Raw genomic sequence first — 19,959 nt, 5'->3', positions numbered from 1 at the left:
GAATGAGCATTCTAATGAGCCATTTGGCTTTATCATTAAACCTAATTATTACATGGGGATATAAATGGCACCTGTGTGGCCACAATTCAATATATCCGCTCAGCTTAATTACTATCGCTGAATCATCATAATGGCATTATGTTTAAGAGAATTGATTGCATTCATTAGAATGTACTTGAAATTCTATTTTGGATGTTTATTAGGAGTATCTGTTTATGGATTTTAGATTTCTGTATTCTTCTAAAAATCTCCATAAGTAAGTGTTTTAATAACAGTTTTGCTGTTTAATCAATTGTTTTGTGTTTCATAATTGTATAACAAGCCAATAACAAGGAACTGTATCCTTTTAAAGTAGATTATTTATTTATTTATTTATTTTATTCCAGACATTACAGGTATGTGGCTATACACAAATTTAAATATCAACAATAGACCATACCCTGAGAAATATTCACCAGGGTAAAATGTTTGACTACTAGCCCCAGTCTTCCCTACTTCCTGCCGGTAGCACTATCTAAATTAAATGAAGGAAACAGACCTGCACCATTACTCACTCCATGGAACCCACACTGAAAATGATGAGTCAGCAGTTCCCCAGAGAGGACAGCGCACCGCTGGAAAGGTTACTTCATCTCAGTAACCTTGTTTGCATATGAACGAATGTTGTTTATAGGTTTCCGGCAGTGTATTTTTTTTTTTGTTTTCTTTTTTTTTTTTCAGTGGTGAATAGGGATCATTTTCAGCTGTCATGAAATGATGGTTGAAATTCTGGGTTTATATTTAGCTCACCAAGGACATGTGACCAGTTTGCTCTGCAATTTTGATTTGTTGATCAGTTTGATGTCATTCCAGTTAATGACACAACACTGTACAAATAGACTTGGATAGGTATGGATCACAAATGCTTTTAGACAGGTGTTAGTACAAGTGACAATAAGACACACACACACAAAAAAACACCTTTTTAATGTACTGAATTCTTTCAAAACTAATTTTAAATGCAGCATTAAGAAATTCTGGCTGTGGACAATTTAAGGTACATGTCCAGCAGTGATTGAGACTTTGTTATAGTCACTTACCTATAAAATTATTTTCAAACAAGCCAGTATTTGAAGTCCAACGGTGAGATCTTATCAAACCATTTTCTCTATGGAACCTATAATCATAGAGAAGAACCTCATTACTGACATTACCGGTAAGCTAAAGTACCATTAAGTCAAATTAAGCCTCATGCTCAATAGTTTTTGATATCCGGAAATAGTCAGCTATTTCCATATTTCACCTGCTATGATTTCAGAAGTCTCACTTGCTTTGATAATTTTTATATTTCTACTATAATTTCAAGTAATTGTGCTTATATTTTCTGTCACAACCCTGACATTTCATCTCGGTCACATTATATTAGATAATTAGATAAACATTAGATGACTGTGGTGACAATGGAGCTGAAAATCAGTTTGGAAATGTATTCCTTCATTTAAGTAAATTCTACATTGGTGTATTGAATGTTGAACAGATTAATAAATATGTAAATAAATAAATATACCCCGTTTTTTCCCAATACTCGAGAAGTTCTTAAATATAAAAATGTATTTCATATTTTTGTAGGCCTCCATACGTTACCTTGTGCAGTAAAGATTCTACTCAGTAATGAAATTGATCCGTTTTTTTTTCCTTCTCATTAGAAATAGACCTCCAGATAAATATTACAACAAGGAGAATCCCCTATTATAACGACTGGAAATAATTCTGGCAGGCCTTGCTTGACTCCAATCTTGGAGACGTTTCAGTTGGCATGGACTAGTGGGGGCACAATACAAGAGTGCGCACACTTCCTGGAGCTCAAACAACCTCCGCAGAAAACAAGAAAAACAAACGAGCCCATGAAGGCGAGAGCTGTAAAGTTCTAGCCCCGCGTCCGATGGCTCGGATGGTTTGTCCTGGTTAATGGGACACGGAAAAGCAGGTTTTATCGAGCGGTATTTTCGGGTAACATAGAAAGGCCGATGTGCGGAGCGGTAGCGGCGGTGTGGAGTGAGCGCTGCGCGGAGGGGAGATCCATCGACCGCACCAGCGCGAGCCAACAAGCGGCCTAGCGCTAACACACAACAGCCGGCGCTTTTATGTCGATGGGATACCCTTAGGCGTACTTCACAGAGACTCTAGGGCGTATTCCCCCTTCTGAATGAAAACGTTTTTCCGTCGTTTGGCATGTCTGACATACTTTAATCTTGTTTGGAGCCTCTTAGCCGCCTGGCTAACGGATTAGATTGACAGGTTAGCTCGTTAGCCGCTAAACAAGTTTTTAAAGTGACTTATCATACACGTATGCCTGTGTAATGCAGACCGTGCCGAGAGAAGAGCTTAAGCTTCCGTTTTTATTCTGAAAACCATTCGGTTGTGAAGTCTGAAGAGTTTTGGGACTATAAAGTCTGTTGTTTGTGTATTAATGACTAGCTGGCTAACGAGCTAGCTATGTCTATGTTCTCCGCCGAAATGCTGGAAACAACACCTAACGTTATGTACCCGTTTGAGGAGATCGACTATGATGATATTGAGGTGGAGGAGGTGAGTGGCATGATAAACAGGTGATAGAGTTAATAAACACACTGACAGGAGCGTGGAAATGTCCTGCAAACATTCTCGTGATAGCTAATACTATCAATGGGATGTTTGATATTGTATCTCAGTAACGTTATACCTCATTTTTAACTTCATCGTTTGTTTTCATAATCTCTGTTAAAGCATACTGTTTTGGAAGTACTGATATATGTATTTGCAGTTTGTTTAATGAAACATCTTTACATCGTTCTAGTTGTCATTCTGTGTTTTGTTCTCCTATGGACTCTTGGGTTTTTGTGCTAGACTTGTTTTGAAATGTTCTGCACTGCTGTGAGGTTGTCAATGTGTGCTTTCTTTTGGTGTGATGTTCTTTTACACGTGTGTTGTGTAGGTGGTGGGCAGAGGGGCCATTTGGTGTTGTGCGCAAGGCCAAGTGGAAAGGCAGAGATGTGGCCATCAAGACAATAGAGAGTGAATCGGAGAGAAATGCCTTCTTTGTTGAGGTACTATCGTATTCTGTTTCACTTGTTCACATTAGTAACTGTAGTCAGAAACAATAAATCCTATTTTGTTTCAAAAAAGCATTTGATTGAGTCTTCTCCATTCTCTCTGCTCCAGCTTCGTCAGTTGTCTCGTGTAAATCATGCCAACATTGTGAAGCTGTATGGTTCCTGCAGTGACCCTGTAAGTCTTAACAACATGTTGGGATTTAGTAGATTTTGATCATGAAACTTGATGTTTAAATGTTTGCTATTGTCCAACCTTTTTTTTCTTCTCGTGAAAAGAAACTTGTAACAAGGTTAATGATCTTTTACTGCAGGTGTGTCTGGTGATGGAATATGCAGAGGGGGGTTCATTGTACAATGGTAAGTGTTAAGTAAATTACTTTAGAACACTTTATTCACACAGTAACACTACAAGATCTTTTGAAAATGTGCACAGAATTATTAATATCAAAATCTGCTAGAAGGGTAGTAATTATCTAAAATCCTTTGTGAGTCAACAGAAAAAAAGAAGAAAAAAACATTAATCAAGAACGATTTTAATCATACATTTTGTCAGTATGAATACTCTACCATTCAAAAGTTTGGAGTTAATAAGATTTTTAAAACAATTTCATACTCTTATTCTGCAAGGATGGATTAAATTGAACAAAAGTGACAGTGAAGACATTATAAAAAAAACTAAATCCTAAATAAATGCTATTTTTAAATTTATATTAATTAAAGAATCTGTAAAACATTGTATAACATTCTCTAAAAAAAATATTAAGCAACACCAATATTGCTTATTTTCAATATTGAGGCTAATAAGTAATGTTTCTTTAACACCAAATCAGCATATTAGAATGTTTTCTGAAGGATCATGTGACTGAAGACTGGAGTAATTGAGCTGAAATTCAGCCTTGTCATGGAAAAAAATAAAATACATTTTAAAATAGAATAGAAAAGTTATTTTAAATTGTGATAACATTTCACAATTTTTTTTTTTCTTCTCTTCGTATTTTAAATATATGCAGTCGTCTTAGTGAGCATAAAAGACTTCTTTCAAAAGAAAGAACCAACCCCAAACTTATAAATGATAGCATATGGTTTTCAGTCTGGGGTTTGGTCCCACTTGGGAGTCCTGACAAACATTTTGGCTCATTAAACATCATGCATCCAGTTGCTGTCAGATCATATTTAGTTTGTTCTGTTGTGGAATTCATTAACAATGATGTATAAAATACTTTGGTGTTTATATACAAATTTGCATAGATGCTCAAAGAATCTAAACAGGTTCCCTTACGCAGTATTTTTTTGTTACAGTTTTACATGTTCTTTGATTCCATATAGTAATAGCAAGTGCTAAAGTTCTTCTGGGTGTCCAATCACACACGGCTGTTCCACAAGTGAGTGAGTGAACTCTTTAGCATGTATGTGTGCTTGTGTTTATGACTATTCTGTGTTGACAGTGCTGCACGGTGCAGAGCCTCTTCCTCACTACACTGCATCTCACGCCATGAGCTGGTGCCTGCAGTGTTCCCAGGGGGTCTCGTATCTCCACGGCATGAAACCAAAGGCTCTCATTCACAGGGACCTCAAACCTCCCAAGTATGCACCTCCATCATTTCCCTCTCATTACACTGTCTTGCATCATGTCACTGGAAACCACTGAGAATTCATTTTTCTCCTCACCCATGATTTTTAAAGTTAGTTTTTGTCATGTAAGTTCTCCCTGTCCATGAAGATTGGTTTTTGCTTTTATTCAAAGACAAGGGTCTTGCCTGACTTCTTGTGATCAAATCACCTGAGATTAATACCAGGTGTAAACAGACCGTTTTCACTCTACATGTGTTGACTGTTTTCTGACTGTGATGGAAATGTTACTGGATCATTCAGGGCTGCCATTAATCATAAAGGCTGTCTGGTCCAGGTGTCAGAGGGTGTATTGTATGTTCTGGAGTCTTACGCTGCATCACTTACATCATGGTGTTGTCCAGGCCAGGGATGGTTATTTATGAGGCTCTGTTTGTAAAAAGCCCTGGCAGCACACCATGGAAATGGTCAGCTGGCTTCTCTCCCAGACACCGAGAATGAAGTTCTCAGGAAGAACTGGGTTATTACTAAAATTTGATATATTACAGATTTCTAAAGGTGGCATCTGACCCCCATGAACTATTCAGAAGTGCTTAAACTGCGTTTAATAGGACTAAAGCGCAGTTTGTGACTTGTTAACTGCCATCTGTATACCTCCTTTTCTACTCAAAATATTGCAGCAGTTTCCAATTGAAGTGTACTTTAAAAATATGTGATGTATATGTCTGTTCTTAAGCTGGAATTGTTGATTAAGAATCAAGGCACAAACACGCCTTTTTACTTTCTCTTCTCTTTAACCCTTAAGACACATACTATTGTTCAAATGTTTTTGGGAAATAATAAATTAATTAATTTATTCTTTTTTTTTTTTTGGGTTAAAGTAATCAGTGCTTTTATTTACCAAGGATGCATTCAGTTTATCAAAAGTGACAGTAAAGACTAGTATAATGTTACAATAGATTTATTCCAAATAATTCCTGTTCTTTTAAGCTTTCTAGTCAACTGAAATAAATAAATGTTTCCTGAACACCAAATCAGCATAATTTAATGATTTCTGAAGGCTCCTGTGATGCTAATGATTGGAGTAATAACTGCTGAAAATCACAGGAATAAGTCAGAAATAAATTACAAAAATATAAATGTTCAATATATATTCAAACAAAACAATTATTTTAAATTGTATTAATAATTTAATACACAGTATTGCTGTTTTTACTGTTTTTGATCAATTAAATTTAGCTGTGGTGTGCATCTTTCAAGAGAGGTTCTTTCATAAACAATAAAAACATCTTATCAACTCCAAACATTTGAACAGTAGGGTATTTATTGTGTTTAATTTAAGTAATGTTTTTTTCCAAAGCGACTTAAGGGCATCACAATAAATTTAGAATATAAAAGCCAACAATATCTACAATGCCAGAAAATAAAGATTTTAGTAATCAGGTTGCACACTTTATTGCAACTGGTATTGCAGAGAATGGGTATGCTAAGCACACCGCTTAATAGACTAATAAGCAAAAGCTAAATAAATAACTTAAAAGTTACAGCATTTGTCATAATTTGGAGACTTAATCTGAGACCACTTTTGCCATAGTACTCCAATGATACCTAAAATGTTGTTTGTGAAGTGAGTTCACTAGATGTTTTTCTTCTTCCTGGAGATGTCTCTGTTTATATCTTTTGTATATTTTTTGCTCCTAGTCTGCTCCTGGTTGCTGGAGGTACAGTGCTGAAGATCTGTGACTTTGGGACAGCATGTGACATTCAGACACACATGACTAATAATAAGGGAAGCGCAGCCTGGATGGCCCCAGAGGTGTTTGAAGGCAAGTTTCAGGAACTGGCCAAGAACTTGTTCATTTTTGTTCAGCCATTGGCTTATAAATGGGCCGTTTTTTTTGTTTGTTTGTTTTGTTTTGGTTTTTTTTTTTTTTTTTCTTTTTTGTTTTTGTTTTTTTTTTTTTTTTCTCAGCTGATTTTGCTGCCAAAATCTACTTGCTGTTCTTCTTTTCACCTTTTTCCTTTTTCTCATTAATTGACTTCTCATAGGCCATTTCAGTCTTCACTATCACTCATACAAATATTTCCCCAAAACCAGGCTTGGTGGATGTTCCTGGTCTAGATGATGGATGAAATCATTATTATTTAATGCATGCATTCGCAATCAACCGGTAATGGGTTTCAGTTTTACCAAACACGTTCAGGAGTAAACATCAATTAGGAGAAGGTTGTTATCTTGTTTGTTTGGGGAGGAGCAGAAATCCCATTTGCCACACTGACAACAGTATTATCAGAAGACCAGAGTAAGGCAGTGTAAAGACATACTAGCGCGAGACACTGTAATTTAAGAATAATAAGAGCAGCAATTAAGGCTCTCCAGGGCAGCATGAGAGAAAATTAGCACATCTGTTCAAAAAGGGCCGACAAGATAAAGGCTCCCTCCACCCTGGATGGCAGAAAATGAGCTTATGGGAAATAGCTTTGATTCTTTATGTCGTATGTTACCATTTGCATCAATGTTATTTTGGGTATCTTAATTGTCAACTATACCAAGAATAATTCATTATTTACCAAAGGAGCCAGACCCCTTGAAAATAGTTTTAGATCTATATTTTATTGTATTTAACATCTATAATTATATAAAAATTAAATGTTAAATAAATGTAAGGAAATGTATTTATCAAAGGGCATTTATTAGAAATCTAAATGTTTGTAACATTATAAATATCTTTACTGTCACTTTTGATCCATGTAATGCATCCTTATTTAAGCATTATAAAAATGTTAATGCAATAATAATAATAATATAATAATTCTCTTTCACAGAAACATTTAAAAACCTTTTTGTAGTTTGGTAATTACAGGAATACCCAATAGCTGTGAAGCATGTTAATGTCTTTTTCAGAATAAAGGCTTAACTAGAATGTGGACCTTAATCAGGAAATGATGAGCATGTAAAGGTAATTGCTGTCTGTATGTGTGTGCTGCAGGCAGTAACTACAGTGAGAAGTGTGACGTGTTCAGTTGGGGTATTATTCTCTGGGAGGTGATCACACGCCGGAAGCCCTTTGATGAAATCGGTGGCCCTGCTTTCCGCATCATGTGGGCTGTGCACCGTGGTAAGTTGTTTGCTTGTTTGTGCCCCATCTAGGACTCTTTTTTTGTTCAAGTTTAGAAGCTTCAATCATCTTTCTTTCTGTAGGCACACGTCCACCTCTCATTAAGAACCTACCGAAGCCTATAGAGAGTCTGATGACTCGTTGCTGGTCCAAAGACCCATCGCAGCGGCCTTCCATGGAGGAGATAGTGAAGATTATGAGCCACCTTATGAGGGTAACACCACACCAGCAGCATGCCTGGCAAATCATCCCAATGTTCCTGACTGTCTGTTCTGTATCTTATTCTGCCTCTTCAGTCTGATCTCTCTCTCTCCCCTTCTAGTTTTTCCCAGGATCAGAAGAGCCTCTTCAGTACCCTTATCAGTATTCAGATGAAGGCCAGAGTAACTCTGCTGCCAGCACAGGTACAGAAAAACAAAATAGACTTGAATAATAAATACTTGTTCATGGCTATTTCATTTTGTTCAAATCATTTGCTGATGGTGCGGGTGATAAAACAAATGGTTAAGATGCAAGTTTAGATGCTTTGAACAAATTCTTCCTTACTGTTTATTCCATGCTTTTATTTGAAAAATCATTACATTTATTCCACAAGGATTATAACAAATAGATCAAAAGTGACAGTAAAAGCTTTTATATTACTACAGAAGATTTTTATTTCAAACGAATGCTGTTCCTTTTAATTTTGTATTCAAAGAATTCTGAAAAGCGTATCAGAGTTTCTACAAAAATATTAAGCAGCACAACTGTTTTCAAATGTGATGAGAACTGTGTCTAGAGCACCAAATTAGCTTATTAGAATGATTTCTGAAGGCCAGTGTGACACTAAAGACTAGAATAATGGCTGCTGAAATAAATTCTTAAATATATATATATATATATATATATATATATATATATATATATATATATATATATATATATGTGTGTTATTTTAAACTGTAATAATATTTCACAATATTTCGTACTTTTTTTGATCAAATAAAGCATAAGAGACTACTTTCAACAAAATTAAAAAGCATCTTACTGCCATGAAACTTTTTAACTACAGTGTATATAGGAATGTTGTTTAATTTTTGGATCATTTTAGAAGGGTACTGAAGTCAAACTTAAAGTTTGTAAATTTAAATAACACATCTCTCTTATCCAGGCTCATATATAGACTACACATGTACCAGCAACAAGAACGACATCAACATGGAGCGCACCAACTCCCCTGGCAGCAACGACACCATCAAGTTCCCATATAAACAAAAGGTAACACATCTGTAGTCTACATTACCACACAAAGACATTGTCCTCTAAGAAAGCTCAGAAGTGGAATTGATATTTGTGTATGTTTCAGAGCGACCCGTTAAGGCCTGGTCACCCTCTCTCCAGAGGGGGCAGTGTAGAGAGTCTTTCTGGCAGGCCACAATTTCTGGCTTCCTCGGACAGCAAACGAATGAGCACTGATCTCTCCGAACTGGAGCACAGATTGCCCTTTGCTCCCGCAGGTAACTTGCCTCCTCAGTGTGTAATTTTCATACCTTCCCAGAAATTCATTAAGAGACTGTGATCATTTATATTTCATACATAGAACCCAGTTTTATTTAATATTGATTCATTAATGTGGAGGTTTTTTTTTTCTCTCTCTCTTTTGCAGTAGACACACATATTGATATATTTGTAATCTCCACACCTTTCTATTCCTGTTACCAATTTTGTCCTCAGGTTGACATGTTAACAAAGAACACACACCACTAAAAATGTCCCTTTTATAGACATTGACCTCACTTTTCTGTATTTGCGCTGGCTGAATAGTGCATACACTAGTTCCCAGTGTTCCGCTGACCTCAGCCAGTGTGCCCAAACACACATCAGACACAAAGAGCTGTATGGCATCTCCATTCATCCTTTGATCTGTCCTTCTGCGGTCACTCATTCCAGCAGGCTTCCTGCCTCTGCACGGATGTACGTGTTTTGTGTATGTGTGTTGCATGTATTTTCTAATGTAGCTGAAGAATGGAGCGACATCCCTTACACAGTCTGCTTTGCTGTCTGCACTACTGTGTCTCTCTTTCTCAGTACATATACATTGTCTGCATGCCTGTGTTCGTCGCTACATGCGCGTGTCTGTATGTGTGTTTTTGCAGCACGTCCACAATTTAAGCGAGGTCACCGTAAAACGGCATCATATGGCACCATTCTGGACATTCCCAAGATCTTCGTCACAGGTACCGGGAGTCCAGGCGCTCCAAGCAAAAAGCTTCTAATCAGAGAAGGGCGTCATGTGACGCACAAGCACGCATTGGTTGTTACTTCAGAATGTCTCATATCACCTGTCACCCTGACTTAGTAGAAAAGAGTAGAAAAAGATGTTAAAGAACATTAACATATGATCCTTATCCAAACTTTTACATACACAAGCATTTATGCTGTGGACATGCAAATTGCAGTGATGCACAATTACTACTGTGGTAGAAGCTCTTGATCTTATGGTTAGCTTTGAACCGGATTGAAGCCATATACTCCAGTTGATCCACTGGACAAATTTGCCCTCCAGTGGACTGTACAGTACCACTTGGTACTTAATTTTTTAAAATGTTAATAATTACAAAATGTCAAATGGTGATGGAAAATGCATCAATTAAATAACATAGATACTGCAAAAAGGGCAAATAAGACTGTTAACCCAGAGTTTAGGAGTGTACAGTAGGGTTGTGCGAGATATATCTATATAAAGATCAAAAGATTAATAATTAGCCTATTAAAATACCTTTAGAATTCCCCCAAAATTTAAGATAAGGGGGCAAAAATTTCCCCATATGACTTTTATATATCTTTTATATTTATGTCATCTGATATAGTTAATATCACTTTATCATAAAGAGTACAGTTTTTTTTTCTCCAAATATGAGCATGATTGCAAATGAGATATTGATTTTATAAAAAAAACAGTGCCATAAACAAAAAGTTAATATTAATTGACTTTCATTTTAGAGCTCAAGTTACTCTTTTTGATCTATTTCATCAATGAAAATAGTTACAAACAAGCCACAGCAGAACTGTTTTGCGTCTCTGAGCAACACACTACGGTGTTTCGTTACTGAATCAATGACTCACTCATGCAGTGATTTACCGCCACCTCCTGGCAATTTTAGGTTTATATTTAAAGTATATTTTCCCTTTTTTTCCCCCAAAAATTTCAAATATCAGTATTCAACTTAAAAAAACAAAACAAAAAAAAAACATTTATGCATTTGTAACTTCAGGTTAAATGCATTCATGTCCTGCGTTAAACGTTCTGGTGCTCTTCAGATGCAGCTTCTGTGCCACCTCTGCATTGCAAACACAAATTTTGTTGATACTGATTTCATTTGATTGGTAACAGTCCTATAGTGTCTTACTATTTTAATTTATTGATCACATTGGACACAAAGGATGATGTATACATTTAATTAGGTTTGAAAAAATGGCCTTATAAAGGTAAAAATCAATGTAAACGTAAAAGTTAATTTCTGTTACTCCTGCAAACTAAACACTGCACAGAATATGAAGAATATCAAAAGCTTTGGGAGTCAGATGTCCACAGCAGTCCTAAAGCCTCCAAGGTACCAGCACAATAACACTCTCAGCAAAACATTAATTATCGTTATCGACAAAATTCCAGAAAATTTCGAGATATCATGTCATTAACACACACCCCTAGTGTGCCGTGTCAAACATCAATTTATAAATATCCAGAATTAATTGTTATCCCGGGGTAAATTATGAGCAGTTTGAAACATGAAGAAAGATAACCCAGGATACTGTTAACTTGTTTGAGTGTGAAAAGCCCTTTTGTGAGTGCAGTCTATGCAGTCGTGACACCTGCTCTAAATGATTATTAGATTAGTGTTTGATTCTCTGTGTCCTCGTATTTCAATCCAAAAGAAATCTCTTACATTTGCTGTATTGATCTTATATCCAGCTAATATTTTCAGCTGATTTTTTACATTTTTTTAATATATTTTTTTTGTCAGATTTGACGGTGAATAGTGTTCCTGGAGTAACAACCATTTTAATCAAATCTTTCTTTCTCTCTCTTTGCTCTTTTTGATTGTAGTGAACTGCAGGCAATGATTTTCACACCCCATGCTCATGGCTGCTTCTGCCTCTTACCACTAGAGGCACCTTTTTAATGCTATTTAAAAAATAATAATAATAATAAAGGAAGAAAGAAAGAAAATCCCAGAAGTAGTGATTTAAAGAGAGATGGGGATGTGGATTGATATGCCTGCCTCAGTCTTCCTGTTTGGCTTTGTAGCAGGTGAAAGAGAGATCAGCCAGTGTGTGTGTTTGTGTGTTTCTCTCTCTCTCTCTCTCTCTCTCTCTCTCTCTTTCTCAGTGGTCGTACACTAGCTCGCCCTTATCTTCCCTGCAGAAAGGATATCGCAAAATGGTCTGCTTTTTGTTCGTGTTTCCTCCACATACTGTACACTAGGGGTTGAAAGACTACTTTTATGTGATGATGGTCGAGTCGAAGTCGACTAGTCACTGATGACATCATTAATGGAAAAAACGAGTCTGGAGCTGAGACTAGAACATTCTATGCATTATCCCGTTCAATTTCAAGCATCCAGTAATATAATCACACATGTCTTGTGGAGCCTTTCAGAGTATGCATTTATTTGTCATTTTAACTGTTTGGAATCGGGGCGTAAATGTGGAAATCCTTCAAAGATTTCTTATCCTGTTGCACCCTCTATAGGACCAGAGACCAGTCAACGTCAAGCTTAAAGCGTCATGGCAGACCATTGAAGTCGATTAGTCAGTGCAACCCCTACTGTACACACATGTTCATTAATTCAGTGGATGTGGTTGTGATAAATCTCCTTCATATTGAGGGTTATCGCTATTATTATCTTCATCATCCCTAATAAAGCTGAAGGAAATGGGGACATTGAAGGATTGCAGAGTGGTGGGGGGGATTGATCAAAGCAGGAGTTGCATAATGAAGAGGTTATTAATTTGGTGTAACAATGAAAAAATCTGATTTGCATCAGAATTGTATCCCTCCTGCATGCACGCTCTTAACCTGTCAATCATTTTTGTTATTCTCATAATACTTGTGACATGGAATTGACCTCATCCGTCATTATTAATAATAAAGGTTTTTTTTTTTTTCTACCATTTTTGTTGTAACATTTGTTGTAACATTTTTTTAATTGTGTTCTTGAATGGGCTGATATTATTGCTTAAGAGAGATTCCATCTATATTAAAGCAATATTACTGGTTAAAGACAAATTAGAGTCTGTCGGCAGCAGTATCTGTGGCATACAGCTGATATCATTTAGACTCATCTTTCAGGTATTGAAATGTATTTAAAGTGATAAACTTACAATAGAAGCCATGCAGAAGCTGGCATCCTTTTTTTCTCTTCTTCTTCTTCTTAAAGCACTTTCTGAATTTAGGAGTAAAGAAGTGATCTGTAAAATTGTTTACATCATAGTTTTGAGGTAGGGCTTTTGTTTTACAAAGAGTTACGTCACATTCCTTCATTGTATCCTTGGGAGAATAAAAAGTGAAAGTAACAGGGTTTACTTTTTTAATGTAGGCATGACTTTAGTTGAAAGGTTGAATGCAACTTTGCATAGACCAGGTTAGTTAACAATTGTTACACTTGTCTTACGCTAACTTGTAAGACCGTAGGTACACTTTCTAAACCAGTGAACAGTTTCTATTTTATATATTTTTTCCTTTATTGTTTCTTTACACTCCAGGATGAATTTATTTTTTAATCAATAACCTACCAGATGATGTACAGTGTGTAGAGCCTGAGATGTATTTAACCTGGAATATTCCTCCTTATCATTTGCAATTTTGCATCATGTATTTTTGTGTACATATAGTAAGTCATATTTAGTAAGTCACAGTCTATCGTTAATGGTTGCATTTAATTTCTGCTGGTGCTGTTCTAGATGCTTTACCTGTTAATAGTTTGCCTACAATGAGGTTTGTGTGTGAGAGTGTATGTTTATTGGCTTTAGTAAACTTGTGTTATCTTCTAGTAGTCATGATTGAGAGTACAGCTCCTGTCTTCATTGCTGCTTCATGTTCCATAAATACAAACTTATTAAATTCCAATACCAAAAAAAAAAAAAAAAAAAAAAACAGTCATCAATCTATGATAGGAGCTGTCCAATCAGTGCAGGCCATGCTGCCTGTGTGTTTCTGTTGGTGTGGTCTGCTGATTTTGGTGTAAGGTGTGTGTGGGGGTTTTTTTTTTTTTTTTTGCTGGGACGGCCTTGTGAGGGGTTTGGTCACGTGAAGGCCACATTAGAGGAGATGCTGTCATGGTAGTGAGTTGGGAATTTAATCAGTGCAGCTGTCTGAGTGTCACATCCCTCTTGCTTCAGCCCTGGGGTGAGAGCTCATGCACTACCAATAAGACTTATCAGATTCCTCTTTTCTTTCCTTTCTCTCTCTTTTGTCTCTTTTTGCAGCAACTTGTGAGCCTCATAGACGCAGTTCAGTGCAGGATCTTCCTGGTATAGGTACAGAGTCCAGTCAGGTAGGATACTTCACTTTTCTTTCAGTGGGGGCAATGTGTAAGGAACTGGGAAGAGTTTAGATGCGACAAACAATATTCACTATAGCATTTTTACAGTCATGTAACTAAAGCTGTTCCATATCTTCTGCGAAATATTCTCTCTCACATCTGATTATGCACTGGGAGAACACAATGATTCATCAAATAAAAAAGAAATTGTGTCTAAGATCTGTTTTGTAAGAGGAGACAGTGGTGTTGTGGATCTAGATTTTCCCCAAAGGGCTTTTGAACGGTCGAATTCTTACATCATCTAGCTCTGCTCCCTCACACTTGTCCTCAGCGCTCTTGGGAGTTCATCCACAGTTCGTTTGTTAGTTTTTCTTCCTTTACTTCTTTTTTTAGATGGGTGAATTCCATTCAGATTTATCACTATGTGCTAGTAGTAATACACTATAGATAATACGTTTTAATGCTTTTAAAAATGTTTCAATCTCAGCAAGGCTGTAATTTTATAACTCATATATTGTTTGACGAATTACAGGATAGTAGGAACAGCAGCAGAGCATCCAGTCCCAGTGTGAGGATGATTACGCCAGACAAGACAGGTAACTTCTAACCATCCAACTCTCACACATACACATCTACATTTTAAAAATGGGTTGTATAAATGTTTAATAGCCTGGGGTTACAGTTGATGCATTATTATGTGAACGTTTTGTGCAGAATGTGACATTTTATAAAGATATTTCTGAACACACTGCTTATGTTCCCTCAGAGTGACCTCAAAGTTCACGTCCTCAGTTTTTTTTTGCATAAATCAGTATCAGTGACAGTGAACCGCTCAGGCAGAGCGAGAGACGTTACGTAACCGTCATCAATGATTTAAGATGCTTTTCTGTTTGACAAACACAGTTCTGGACTGAGATGAGACTCGGCTATTTATTGCTGAACTCTCACTCTCCATTTCTGCGGATTACCAGAGTTTACTGTTAGCATTAAATTAACTAAAAAACACTTACTGCTTCAGATCTACTTCAGATCCAAAAATATTAATTAGCAGTGATACAGATGGAATAAATCAGATCTTCTGTCCTCAGTTGATGGTTTTCTGATGTTTCCTCATTCTTGTAGACACCAATGGCTCAGATAACTCCATCCCCATGGCCTACTTGACCCTGGACCATCAGCTACAGGTAAACACTTCTAGGTTCAGGTATTAGAGAGAAAACTATAGATGTGAACGATACAGAATTTGGTATGATTTTGGCCACCAAAAATAGACTAAAATGTGAAACTTTGAAATGCTACACATTTTTAAAAAAGCATTTAGAAACATTTAAAAGAGCAGCATTTTCTATTTAAGTTTTCAGCACAGTCTGTCCAGAATTTTTCATTTTGGTGCATCACTAATTGTGAAGAATGACTGCACATGCATGGAAACTGTTTAGTCTATATCTGTGGTGTGGATGGTTTTGTTTCCAGGGTGCTGTGGTATCCCTCCTCTCAGAAAAGTTTCCCAAGATGTTAAAACAGCCCTCTAATTGAATCAAGTCTGGGTTACAATTTTAATGCTATTTATATGGTGTAATGCAGCTATAAATACATGGCAGCTGATTTAAAGTGAGGCATTTTGATATTTTGGGGGTTCAGACCACGGCTGGTATAAATATCACTTTTGAATTCCAGATTAATTAGTCAAAAGCGGTGACATTTGATGAATGAATCTGGGTTTGTTTGCAGCCTCTAGCCCCGTGTCCAAACTCCAAAGAATCAATGGCGGTGTTTGAGCAGCACTGTAAGATGGCACAAGAGTACCTGAAGGTGCAGACAGAGATTGCTCTTCTCATACAGAGGAAGTAAGTGAGGAATCTCAATCGAATCATATAATTATTATGGGGAATTATTAACAGTTATTATTGTTAGCTAGAGATTTTACAATTTTATTTTATAATTTAAAATGTGCGGTGAAGCACTGAAATTATTAACAGGGAATAAAAACTAAATTAAACCTAAATAGTAATATAAAAACTAATACAAATGACAAAAGAAAAAAATTATTCAAAGTAAAATGAAAATTAAAAAAATATATAAAAGCTAATTTAAAATATAAACTTTAGTAGTAGATAAATAATAGTAAAATAGCACTGGAGTTTCCACAAAGCCAATATCAGTGCAGTCTCAAAGTAAATGCAATATAATATGTTCATAACAGTTATTCAAACTCTATTAGTTACTGATAAACGATGTGTGTACTACAGATACTTAAACAACAATACCAGTATAAATGTATATACCAGAGTCTTCTCTAATGTACATCTCTACAGGAAAGAGCTGATAGATGAGCTGGACCAGGACGAGAAGGATCAGCAGAACGCGTGTCGCCTCGCTCAGGAGCACAAGAAGCTCCTAGAGGAGAACAAGAGTCTGTCTACCTTCTACCAGCAGTGCAAGAAGCAACTGGAGCTGATCCGAGCACAGCAGCAAAAGAGACAGGGCACCTCATGAACCTCTTTCATTATGAAACAGAGCTAGGCTGACTCTATAATCACAGTCCCCATTATCTTGTCCTCCCCCATCCAAACAATGGGTTGGTTTATCTATAGTTTGGCCCAGAAACCCCAAAATTCTGCCTGTTGAAGCACCCATGAAACCTGTGAAGATGGTAACCGGATGAAATGGGTAAATTTCTGCCAATGCAAACCGTTCCAAGATCCTGCACTCAACTGCACAAGCATGCTGCGTTCCATGTTCCCATGAATCCCGCAGGATATGCAATAGCAGGGCCACGATTAAAGCCAGGTGGGTGTGAAACACAGACTGTTGGCCACTGATAAACACGCAGATCTTCGGAGATCTACAAGTCTAAATGAGCCAGCAAATGCATTTTATTTTCAAAAGAGGAAAGCTGCATTTTACGCCAGGGCTTTTAAGTATAGAGATGTTTAAAAGAAGGATGTAAAATGAGGTCTTTCCCCTTCCTCAGACATCCCCAGAATTCCCTGTGGGGTTTTGCCTGATTCCCCTCGATTAGGTGTTGGTCCATGAGAATGTGAAAGCAAAGTTACATACAAAAGCTAATTTTATTATTTTCAATACAGATTTTTATTTTGTTGCATTCACTTTGCGTGTACTTTTCATTTTAACCCCTTTTATGAAAAAAGTGCTATAGACGTTTCCTTTTTTTGATTTGTCTGCCCTAAAAAGTGTTAGAATGTATTGATTGAAATCGGGGGATGTATCTTACATATGCCTTGCATGTCGACCTTGTGTTTATGAAAAAACAAAGGACGATTTGTTTAAATGTGCGGCCTCTCAAGGAAATGCAGTTTGTAATCCATTTCCCGTAAAATCCCATTTGAAAACCATCTCTCTAAAAGAACAAAACAAATGGACTTGAGTGTATGTGATTGTGCGTACAAACATTTTAATCATGACTTCAGTATTCTTGTGTTTCTTTGCTTTATCTAACTCTGTATGGTAATTCGTCCAGGGTTTTCAGAGATCCGCTTCATAGTTTTTGTTGCAAGTATGGGAAAGACACTCTTTCTCCGAGCTTGATTTGTCTTTTTAGTTCACATGATGCCTTGGGGTTGTATCGCTTGCATTTACTTGACTTGTTTTGTTGCTTTCACAGCAATGAGAACGCTCACATTATGCGCTTAATGCAATTATGAGTTTAAAAAAACGTGAGTGAGAGGTTTAAAAGGCCTGCGAATGCATCGTGAATGAAATCAAGAGCGGTCAGATTGTTGTCTGATCTGAATGATCTTGTCAATATGCTGCAGAAATCATGAAATTAAAGGGCAGTTGACCCACTCTGGTTCGTTTTAGTTCAGTTACTCGTTCTTACCAATAGTTTTACATCCCTGTACTTTAATTTAAGAGAAATCGGAGCCATGTTGTTATAATAGGTATGAATACCTTTTAGATGTCATACTTTTACTTTGTTGCCCCCAATACAAACTCGACCCACGTTTTTGCACAATCCCACCATGACTGGTTCTCACAGAATGCTCACTATACCGTGAACATCTTGAGCAGGGTAAAGACACATTTGGATGTTAAAGATCTTCAAGTGAGTTCTCTGCGAATCTTTTTGTTTAACAGTGAAGTGGTGTATTTTATTTGAGTTTTTTCTTAGAGTTCAGTGTTCATAATTAGTTTGTGTACTATGCTGTAAATAAGATGTCTGATTTCTTAAGCTGTTGGGAACGGGAATACACAGGTGAAGGTCGCATCTTGAAATAAATTGAACAGGTAAACATGCCTTGGGACTGTCTGTGCCGTTTCTGGTCTTCACGTCAACATTTTTATAAACAGGATGTTGTTCACAAACTCTCTCTCTTTATTTCTATGCATACATTAATTTATATTTATAATAAAATTGTTCATGTAAATACAAATGCATATATAATGTAACCATAAATCATTCACAGTTAGCAGATGTATACAATGTATAAAATTTATTTTTATCTTATTTGATAATATAAAAAAAAAATAAGTTTGGTGTTCTGCAGTGACTAAATATATGCTATTTGATGGTTAAATTTTGTAATTATGTATGGATGTTGCTGTAGGAGTATTTAGTATTATAGGCCTACATATATTGAAGCAAGGTGAAGATGTAGGACTATAGTGTTGATATAAATGAAAACTCTGAACATTGTGTACATAAACTATACCAGCAACTGGGTTTTCTACAACTGGTAATGTTTATTTCAACCAGAAGAGTGCGATAGAGCTTAAGCCATTCATTACTCTTCATCCGCAAACCCTTCCTGTCTCAAACAAAGGAATCTGGTGTGATGCTGAGACGGTGCTGATTAAACACACAAATGACACTGACAAACACAACTACGTAAATAAAGAGTTTCTTCAAAAATTACCGAACCATAATTTCTTAAGTTAAGAAAGTAGTAAATTAAAGAAATCATTAGCAAAAGAAGTAATAGCCAATATCTTAAGATAAAGGAACTTGAAGGAGGTGGTGTGTATTACAGCCTAGAATAACAAGTATTGTGCAAATTAGGTTTAAATTTTACCTGCGCTGTACAGTTGTTGTTATACCATGTGCTTGAGGTTGGAGCAACTTGAATCAAACTCATTCAATCCACATGATGTCATTTCTGTCTCCTTTAGTGAAGTATTGTGTGTTGTGGCTTCTCTGGCCAGTGTTAAGTGTTCAGGAGGTTGAGAAAGGGACTGAGGGTATTGTTTTAGGGGCCATCGGATGAGATGCTGTCATCCCGGCCTTTTGTTTTTTGTTGTTTGGAGCGATGGCAAGAAATGAGAAACAGACTATGGAGGTTTAGGGTGACCGGAGGAACCCTGGGCTTCAGTGAGGTCATCAGGAACAGTTACACATTATAGAAAACTGCAGGGCAGTCGTGACATTTCTGTTTCTCTGTCTACCGGGGTTACAGTTTGTGAATCAATTATGAGTTAGAGGCTAATGCTATAAAATCATACAAGTTGTTAATAGCAATGTGAAGCAATCCCCAGACAGCAAAGTGTGTGTGTGTGTGTGTTTATTTTGCACGCTCTATGTTCCTTGGAAATTCTTGTAATTTTCAATGCATCATTCTCTTTTTTTGTTGTTGTTTGTGGTGGTGACAAAGTTTCTCTGAAATTTGTATTAGATCTCTCTCTTTCTCATCCTCTCCCCTTCTCTTTCTCTCCCTGTAA

The 19,959-nt window shown here is 36.6% G+C and overlaps 1 protein-coding gene across 2 annotated transcripts; it reads left to right on the top strand.

Annotated features, from left to right (window-relative positions):
- The first annotated feature begins 1,752 nt into the window (after positions 1–1,752).
- LOC109112983 (mitogen-activated protein kinase kinase kinase 7-like) lies at positions 1,753–17,282 on the top strand. 2 transcript variants are annotated; one of them, XM_042777687.1, is made up of 17 exons: positions 1,753–2,568; positions 2,954–3,065; positions 3,181–3,246; positions 3,383–3,428; positions 4,517–4,655; positions 6,342–6,466; positions 7,631–7,759; positions 7,843–7,973; positions 8,082–8,163; positions 8,910–9,016; positions 9,105–9,255; positions 9,895–9,975; positions 14,228–14,295; positions 14,816–14,879; positions 15,406–15,467; positions 16,015–16,130; positions 16,599–17,282. In XM_042777687.1, the coding sequence occupies exons 1-17, from the start codon at positions 2,546–2,548 to the stop codon at positions 16,777–16,779; spliced, it is 1,683 nt and encodes a 560-aa protein (XP_042633621.1). In that variant the 5' UTR covers positions 1,753–2,545; the 3' UTR covers positions 16,780–17,282. The 2 variants fall into 2 exon arrangements, with proteins under 2 accessions (XP_042633621.1, XP_042633622.1); XM_042777688.1 differs by lacking the exon at positions 9,895–9,975 and having other exon boundaries at positions 1,755–2,568; positions 16,599–17,281.
- The last annotated feature ends 2,677 nt before the right edge of the window (positions 17,283–19,959 follow it).

The sequence above is a fragment of the Cyprinus carpio genome, chromosome A20 (genome assembly GCF_018340385.1).
Source record: "Cyprinus carpio isolate SPL01 chromosome A20, ASM1834038v1, whole genome shotgun sequence".
Taxonomy (NCBI): Eukaryota; Metazoa; Chordata; class Actinopteri; order Cypriniformes; family Cyprinidae; genus Cyprinus; species Cyprinus carpio.
The sequence above is the reverse complement of the archived record's forward strand: the minus strand, read 5'-3'. Positions and strand labels throughout refer to the sequence as shown.

Excerpts from the sequence above, each read along its gene's own strand:
- LOC109112983 (XM_042777687.1), top strand. The coding sequence starts at position 2,546 with ATGATGATATTGAGGTGGAGGAG. Across the intron at positions 3,066-3,180 it reads GAAATGCCTTCTTTGTTGAG|CTTCGTCAGTTGTCTCGTGT; the intron begins GTACTATCGTAT and ends TCTCTGCTCCAG. Across the intron at positions 14,296-14,815 it reads TAGGTACAGAGTCCAGTCAG|GATAGTAGGAACAGCAGCAG; the intron begins GTAGGATACTTC and ends GACGAATTACAG.